Source organism: Aplysia californica, unplaced genomic scaffold, assembly GCF_000002075.1.
Source record: "Aplysia californica isolate F4 #8 unplaced genomic scaffold, AplCal3.0 scaffold01064, whole genome shotgun sequence".
Classification (NCBI taxonomy): Eukaryota; Metazoa; Mollusca; class Gastropoda; order Aplysiida; family Aplysiidae; genus Aplysia; species Aplysia californica.
In genome coordinates, this window is record NW_004798334.1 from 52,081 (window position 1) to 61,359 (window position 9,279).

General features: G+C 41.8%; 1 protein-coding gene across 1 annotated transcript; it reads right to left on the reverse strand.

Annotated features, from left to right (window-relative positions):
* Positions 1-7,407: 7,407 nt before the first annotated feature.
* LOC101844964 (NUAK family SNF1-like kinase 1) lies at positions 7,408-8,352 on the reverse strand. Its single transcript, XM_005111476.3, has one exon. It carries the CDS (start codon positions 8,350-8,352, stop codon positions 7,408-7,410), a length of 945 nt encoding a protein of 314 aa, XP_005111533.1.
* Between the last annotated feature and the right edge of the window lie 927 nt (positions 8,353-9,279).

Genomic DNA, 9,279 nt, shown 5'->3' on the forward strand with positions numbered 1-9,279 from the left:
AAACGAGTCGACATTGCTGCTTCCACAGTGCTTACACTTTATTTTCGCAATCTATGAAGTTTATTTTCGCGAAATTAAAATGCGCGCGAAAGTAAAGCTGTCTACAGTACCGCATCTTGCCTTTACAGCGACGTTAAACCCCTAACAAGCAACCAACACCTTCTATCATTCCATCGAGACGACACCCCCCCCCCCTCTTTTCATAATAATATGTTGTAGGCCTACACTTTTCACCAAAGGAAAGTGCACTCTGATGCCCCCCCCCCATAAAACTTTGAATAAGTCACTGAAGATCAGGCCGTTTGTAATAAGTATTTAGAAGATAGCTAGCAGTTTACATGCGATTTCGTATTCCCACCTCAACGCCAAGGTAGGCCTATGTGATACAGCGTGAGAGACCATAAATGATACCAAATTCAAATGTGTGAAAAAACATTGCCGATTTGGTGTGTGATGTAACATCACTGTCATGAAATCAAATCACGTGGGTCAAGGTCAAGTCAGTCATATCAACGCTAGGTCTACGATAGGCCTATATCTAGTGCATGAAATAACCCAATTCAATGAGTGGACTGGCGGACCTATTTGATGTAGATCTAACGACACAACATAATGTAAACCAATTTGAAAAAGAAAAAGAAAGATTGAAAAGTAGCTTAGCCTTATCCGGAAGTTCAAATAGGGCCCTACAGGCTTAATATTGTTACTTTTTTTTATTCATTAGAGAACGTAGACAGCTTGTATACATTCTCTTATGTTAGAGAACGTAGACACTTCCTATATTGTATACTGCCACGCTCCGACATAAAGAAAAGGTGGACCTGATGATCTATATAGATACCAACACACTCCGACATAAAGAAAAGGTGGACCTGATCAGTGGCGGTGGGTAGTGAAGTGCTCAGGGGCTTGAGCCCCTACCCCCTCCCCGCCCACCACCCCTAACTCTATCCCAAAGTAAACGGAAATTTCTGCATAATGAAATAAGCAGTTGAAACTGTTATTTATTTATTTTTATTAGCGGACGATAACCGTCCACCCGATAGAAAAGAGGGTCAGATTTCTCCGTCCCTCGGGTGCCTCGGGCAATACCTGCCTCGCTAAACCAGTGGGAACAAGGCCGGAAGAGAAGCTGAGAACAGATACCACCTTTGATCGGAGCCAAAAGGCCGAGAAGCGTTGAAACTGTTATGTCCACATGCAGTGAACATAGAGTGATCAACTTGGCGGCTTGCTCGTTTATCCAATCACTGTTGTCACCGCTTACAATACAACTATAGTAACCCAGCAGCCAATCAAATGTCTTTAGGGGTCAGCAAGGGATGAGCCATTTCTCACGGCCCGTCCTTAATGAAACTCTTCTTGTAAAAATGGTAACGGACTTGAAAAAATAACACTGCAGCGAGGGCTCACGCTCTCCTAGCCCTGACAATGGGGTGAAAGTTTACAACACACTTTCCCCCAGTGATACAGATACCTATGCGCCCATTGGTTCTTTGTTGGGTGCGTTCAACTTTCTCAACTACACGACCCAATCCAGCTCATAGAAGTAATTATTAGGTTTGGAGTTCTGTTTGTGCATGTTTTTGTTTGTGACGCTTCGATTTAACAGTTCTAAATGAGGCCGAACTACTTTTAAGGCAACTTTTTCATCACATGAAAATTAATTAGAGGAAAGTTTGAGGTGAATCGGCTTCGTCCCCACCATCAACAAGAATTTAACTAAGAACAAAGAGATGGAAAATAAAGGTAACTCTTCTCGTTTGAATGGTTCTCTAAATGCTGTGGCTCACCGTGACTATAGAAAAATCATCATCGTTTAGTTCTTTTAGCTTGCTATTTGGTGATAAAGAACTGGAAGCAACCTAAGCCCCACCCAAATGTTGGTCCACCCACCGGTACTGGACCTGATAAGATATATATATATATATATCTGCCACGCTCCGACATAAAGAAAAGATTGACCTGGTGAGCTATACTGCCGTGCTCCGACTAATCACATTTTTTTCATTTTGGGGCCAACATTTTTTATATCATAAATCGATAATAAAGATTGATTCCCTTCTTGTGAAAAAAATATATAAATAAAAATGTGTCTATTGTTTCAATATTTTTTTTGTTTTTTGTTTATTAAATTTTTTAAAAGTGTACTCCGACAGAACCAATGTTTTTCCACCATGCTCCCACAGAACACAGTTTTTCTTACACATTCACGACCAAGAATCTTAGGAGTGCTCCGACAAAACACATTTTTCCTCCCCCCCCCCCCCCAATGCATATTTCCCCACTAATTCCTGACCACGATTGCCATAATACATGTTGTCACCACACCCCGACCGGACGCAGCTGGTTCTCCATTGGTTGAGAATTTATGACGTCATCGTAAGTCGCCTCTTTATGAGGAAAATTTTGGCAAGCGACCAGGGGCGAAGACTGGTTTGTTTGAAAGGGTCATGAAAGTGAGACTGAGAACCAGATAGAAGAGAAGACACCTACGAAACACAGGGGGCTCTCGTGGTCTTAGAGGTAACGGTGTTGGCCTCACATTCAAAGGTCCCATGTTCGAATCCGGGTAGCGATGAGAAAAAAACTCTTCTCTAAAATTGTCTCCTGTCACCGCCTTTCCTGATCTCTAGCAATGATCTGTCGTCTGCTTTCGTCTCCTCTTACTGCCCTACCCCCTCACCTCCTTTGCCTCCTCCTCTGGGCTTTTCTGCAGCTTTTCTAATGTTACTCCTTGGCTCCTTCTCACTGCTGCCTTTCAGCCACATCCCTGATCTTCTGGTAGGAAAGATCTACACCTAGCCTTCTGGGAAAAGGGCTAAAAATCTCGGAGGCCCCGTGTGCAAGTTGAGCTCGTTAAAAATCCCTTGGTGGTCTAAAATCAATAAGAGTAGGCTTCGGCCGCCACCAGGACAAAATTCAAAATTTCCTACCCACTGAAAAAGTTTAATGTGTCCCGCGCTCATTTGACCTTATACAGTTGCGAGCGCCGTAAATCACTTAGGCCTACCAAAACAAAACAAACAAACAAAACTGTCTCAGAACGGCCACGCAAACCTCTCAACGTCAGACGCTTTGCCACAACTTCTGTGTTGACCCCTGACTCTGTGGACGAGCCGTCCTAATCTATTCACCTGTAGTTATTGTTAGTCCCTCCACTGTCCGATCAAGTTGGGAAGGTCCCACCCGCTGTTGTTTACCCAAGCTGACCACCCGGTAACAATAAACTTTTTAGCTGCTGGTGAGGGAAGCGTGTGGTCCGTCATAACCTATAAGCCCCGCCCAGAACTCATACACAAATTGTAAATGAGGTGACCGGCCACTGTTTACCCAGCCTTTAACAATAGACGTGGACAGAAGCGTCGCTCGTTCTCCCAGTGGTGGCGACCCATAATATATTTATTTATTTTACCTTGTCTTCCTCATCTGACACATTTTTTTTAGTAGAGGTTTTTCGACGCTCGCAACTGCATAAGGTCATATGAGCGCCAGAACATTAGAGGTGTTACAAGAGAGTAACAAACATAAAAAGAAGAAGGGGAGAAAAGGACGATAGATGTTTGATAGGAATGAAGAAACAAACCACACCAGAGCACCCGCCAACCACCCACACATTTTGTTTTGTTTTACCTCATTTGGTACACCTTGTAGAATTATACACTTATTATAGCAGTCGCGAGACTTCGTCTCTCTACGTAAATAAAAAACATTCTAATGTTTCACACATTCAGGAAGTCCATCCGTTTGTGACGTCACCAATGAAGAAATATAACCTTGTCCTGAGCCTGGGACATACTACAGTTGGGAACTCAGAAGGGGATGCTTTTTAAACAACAACAACAGCCATCGCATTTTTAAACTGTTTCTGAACAAGTATGATGTCTATTTGGTTTCTAGTTCTATCTCCGGGGTTCCTCCACGTGTATCGTCTTCTTGGGTGACTTTTATACCTGGTGTTTGAAATCATGACATTGTTTTCTCTGTACCATTCTATGAGTCGTTCGCCGTGTTCATTCTCTTTACCTATTCACCGTGGCCAACTATAAATATTCTTCTATGTGAAGTTCGAGCCTCAGCTCGGTCGACGATGTGTCATTTGGGAAAGGCACTTTGCACGAATTTCCCTCAAGGGTCGGTCCTTTCGAACACGGACTTTAAAATCGGAGACCCCTTCTCTTAAATAACCTAATAGTGTTGAAAGGGGCGTTATACCCATACCATTTCTTTTCTTTTCAAGTCTTCTATGCGTGTACATCCTGTTATCGCACTGAGTCCCCTCATGACTATACTTCTTCATTGCCATGCTCTAGCGTTGGTTCATAATAATATTCTTGGATGACTTACTTTACTTTATCAGTCCTCTTGTACCGTTAGGGTGTCGGTGGAAGAAATATCTTCTAACTCTGGCAAGTCAAATGGCCTGGCTGTGTGGGATATTGAATGTATTGGACGACACCTATGTCAAAAGGTTTTCCTCCCAATTTAGCCACGATGTCTCTATGCACCGTGTTACATGTACATGGATAGGCCTATATTTCAAGCAAAAACAGTATGACTTGTGCAGTGAAGCTACTGAAGGCTCTGCAAATAACCTCTCATTTCTAACACAAGAAGTAGAAGACGAAGAAGAAGAGAAAGAGGAAGAAGAAGAAGAAGAAAGAAGAAGAAGAAGAAGAAGAAGAAGAAGAAGAAGAACAACAACAACAACAACAACAACAACAACAACAAAACAACAACAACAACAACAACAATTACAACAACAGTTACATCAACAACAACATCATTTACAACAACAACAAAATCACAACATAGCCTTGTTTTGGTTTTTTAAAATAAAAAAAGTTTATTGCAGAAAAAAGAAAAATACATATGAAAATGAAAAGTAATCTATCATGAACACGACATTTGTTTTATAAACACAAGAGCAAACATTTGTAAAATTGAAAGTAGCCTTCTACATTACAGAAAGAGAAATACATGTCAACCGTTACCTTGAGTGACGTATTCATCGATTTTCTTTGTTCCTTTATTCTTTAACAATTCTGTCTTCCTCTACACTCTAGCTAGTCCCTATCATTCTATTCTCTTGATGGCATTTAACTTTATTAAAAGTGCAGCTTCAATGCATACCGATCGTTTCTACAACCAAAAAAAACCAACAAAACAAAACAAAGGTGATCAAAAGTTTCTGACAGATTCTGCAAAAATATTATTATGTCTATTATCCCCCCCCCCCTCCCCTCCTCCCCTTATTCCATTAGCGTTATGACAGGTACAATGCTTACATTTCTCAGACATATAATATAATTTCCTTTTTCTATGAGCCCCTGTGTGACGTCATCAACACCACCGACGCCTAACTAGAACAATGTCTCCCACACTGTCCCTGTCTCTTACCGAAGACGAACACGAAAGGAAATAAGAGCAGGTGGGTGGGAGTTTTCGTTCGTCTCTTCTACTACGTCCACAACTGTATTGAAGTACTGCCGGGACTGCTGCTATTGCTACAACTCATCATGTATTGCTATCTGCACAAACTACATTTCCAAACGGTACAGAATGATGGTAAGAATGATGAGTTAAAATATCACTTAAGACTAAATTATCTAAAACTTTGCAGTAGAGTTGGCTACTCTAATTTTTTGGTTAAACATTTGATTTGTGGTTTCCTGTTCTTGGTGAAGGATGTCAAATGAAGTGAAATCATTTACAACAAAATGAATTAACGAAAAAATGAAGAAATGAAGAAATTGAAGAAATGAGTGAACTGAATAAATGAGTAAACGAATGGATGAGTGAATAAATGATTAATAAATAAATGAAACAATGAATACATAAATTAATGAATGAATAAGAGAAAGAATGAACCAATGAACAAATAAGTAATTAATGAATAACTGAATAGAGTAAATGAATAAATGAAAGAATCAAAAACCCACATACAGACTATCAGATGCAGGGTACACAGGCTAGAAATACTATATCAAAGGTCAATGAGAACAGTATCAAAAGGAAGGTTGTGAAAGTAATGGCTACGTCAATCTACACAGAGACATTGTATTTCCTTATTAAAGGGACAGAACAGAGCATCGTGTTCTATATCAAACAAAGCCATCATAACTTGAGCAATGAAACTAACATTTATAATACATATCATTTGCATTGTGTATATCCCAGCTTGACAGCAAGCTCTATAATAATCCTTACTCTATACCCCCCCCCCCCCCAGCAGGGCCAAGAAAAAAAAAACCCCAAAGTTCTCGGCTCCCAAGGAAGTAGACGGTGCCAGCGGCTGATTGAACACTCAGACACTATCAAACTGAATAGAGTTATTTTGCTAACTATAGCTTGGACCCATTTCCACCTGGGTGAGGTCCTATGTGTGTTACAAGAGAGTGTGTGTGTATGAGAAAAGGAGAGAGAGAGAGAGAGAGAGAGAGAGAGAGAGAGAGAGAGAGAGAGAGAGAGAGAGAGAGAGAGAGAGAGAGAGAGAGAGAGAGAGATGAGGGAAGGGTGCACAGAGGAGAAGAGAGAACTAATTCTATTACATTGTAGCACATGAGAATTACAAAGCATGTAAATGATCCAAAAGCTACACAAATAATGTATCTGCTATTTGTGTGTGTGTGTGTGGGAGTGTGTGTGTGTGTGCGTGCGTGCGTGCGTGTGTGCGTGTGTGTGTGTGTGTGTGTGTGTGTGTGTGTGTGTGTGTGTGTGTGTGTGTGTGTGTGTGTGTGTGTGTGTGTGTGTAAAAGTGGTCTTATTTATTATGTACATGAGAAAATCAATTAAATAAAAACGTTTGAATGGTTGAGGGAGACAGTTCTTCCTGTAACGAAAGTAGCCACTTATTAAAAAACTAAATAGACCTATGAAAAATTATGCCACTACTTTCATGAGTTTTCACTTCTAATCTGGGGAATTAAAGCATTATTTGTTTCTTTACCGAACGAAGCGTTTGGTTGGAAGGAGATAAAACCCTAAATAAAAGTACACGGACAAAAATGATTTTGGTCTAACACGTTCATAAAATGCTATGTTACCATGTCCAAAAAATAATAAAAAGTCATTGTCAACTTAACATGAGTCTTTAAGGATTTATCTACCACATACAGCAGAGACATAAACAGCAGCAATTCTAACACCTGAACTTGGCGGTTTCAGATCTTGACAGAAGCAACGACCGCCTACATTATGCTTGAAATAGTCACAGGAGAAAATGTCCACAACATTAAGACGTGGGGGACGATCATGGGGGGGGGGGGGGGGGGGTGTAGACGAAGTTTTCCCATTACCATCCGAATGTCTTTCCTAAGGAAATACAAAGTGTTCACAATTGTTGGAAGGGGGGGCAACTGATGTCAGATTGGTTCTTGAGTCAACTCACGGTTTTTATTTTCTGTTTCAGCGCTTTTCCTCTAGAATGAAGTTTCTGTATTCTTCTGTGACGTGAGAGCATTCACGAGGTGTTGGCACAGACACAGGGGCGGGAGACTCGTGGATGACGTCACTCTGTGCACGACTCTCTGACTGCCTGTGATCGTTGAGTCGTTGATGAATTTCCGAGATGGAGGCTCGCTCTGCGGGTGAGGGACAGAGGAGGCGTTCAGCGCATACTCTGTGAATGTCTGGCACAGACTCGCCAGCTCTCAGCAACTCCAGGTAGTTCAAGTCTTTGCGTGGGTAGACCCGGAGCGACAAGGCACAGAGACAGACTCCCAGTGAGAAGCTTTCCAGTTTAAACGCATCCTCCACAGGTCGACCTCTGATGTACTCAGGTCCGTCGTAGTACATTGTGGAATAGCAGCCCCAATGTTTAGAACTCTTGTTGGGAACGAACTGAGCCATACCGAAGTCGCATAATTTGGCGTTTCCTTGCGTGTCTATCAACACGTTTTGAAGATTGACGTCTCCGTGAACGATATGCCGGTCGTGGAGATAGAGCAAAGCGTCGACGACTTGAGAAAAATACTTGCTCACCTCGGCTTGCGTGTGACGACGCAAATCGTTAAAGAGGTTCGTGGGGTGGTATTCCGTCACTATGACAAATTCTCCCGGACATACCAGCGCTTGTTCAACTTGGATGATGTTGGGGTGTTGTACGTTCTTGAGAAATCGAACCTCATTGTAGAAAAGGAAACGTTGACAACGGTAACCGTTCTCATCCTCAAGAAACTTGAGTCTTTTGAAAGCCATTTTCCTGGATGGATCGTTCACATCAGCAACTCGAATGACGTAACAATAAAAACCCAAGGCTATATTCGCGTCTCTTTTCAGACCAAGCGCCTGTTCTGGACTGACTGAGGCGACATTGCATTCCCAGGGCTGAAAGTTCATCTTAGTGGACATAGTGAAGCACTGCACGATGTAGCACCCAACACAAACCACAGCAAGCACTTGCACCCAGAAAAATACACGTGAAAAATCACACAGTTCGTAGTTTCCTGTCAGCCGATAACTCTATCAAGCACTTTGTGTCACAGTTGATAAAGTACACACACAAGTCCAGAACTGAACAAAAGTTTTTACTGGTCAAACGTCCAGACGCGTAAGGGTCTCAGAAATAATCGCAAGAACAGTTTGTTAACACGGCGATATAACTCCCAGAAGTAGAAAACAGTGGACTTGAAGCACAATGATATAACTCCCAGAAGTAGAAAACAGTGGACTTGAAGCACAATGATATAACTCCCAGAAGTAGAAAACAGTGAACCTGAAGTACAACTCCCAGAAGATTACAACAGAGTACTTGAAGTACAACGATAATACTCTCGGAAGTATAAAACTTTGTATTTAAAGTCACAAAAAACAGCTGATGAATTAACTCCACAAGAGAAAAAGCAGTGTCGCTCAGGAGATGAAATCCAAAAGTGACGCGAACTCAGAGACAAAGAGAACTAAATTCAAGGACAGAATTGCAAGTACGCGAGATTTTGGCTTTGTTTAGTCAACGAGAAAACACGAGAACATATTACGACCAATCGCGTTTCTTAAAAGTGACGTCATTTCTCAAATAGAACAAAGGCACGTGATCAGTTGGCCAGTCAGCGTCCATGCCCTCAGGTGATGTGTTCGTGACTGACACGCGGCTCAGCCAATCAGATGGCGTCTCTACCAGAAGCAGCCATCCATAACGAGAGGCACGTGAAAGCGCTCCTAGCAAAACTAGCCCAGTTAACACCTTCCTTACCACATAATCCTTTTCTTATCAAAACTGTGAAAAAACATGATTAGATTGGCCGAGTGTTCTTTGTGCATAATATTCTATAGTGGACT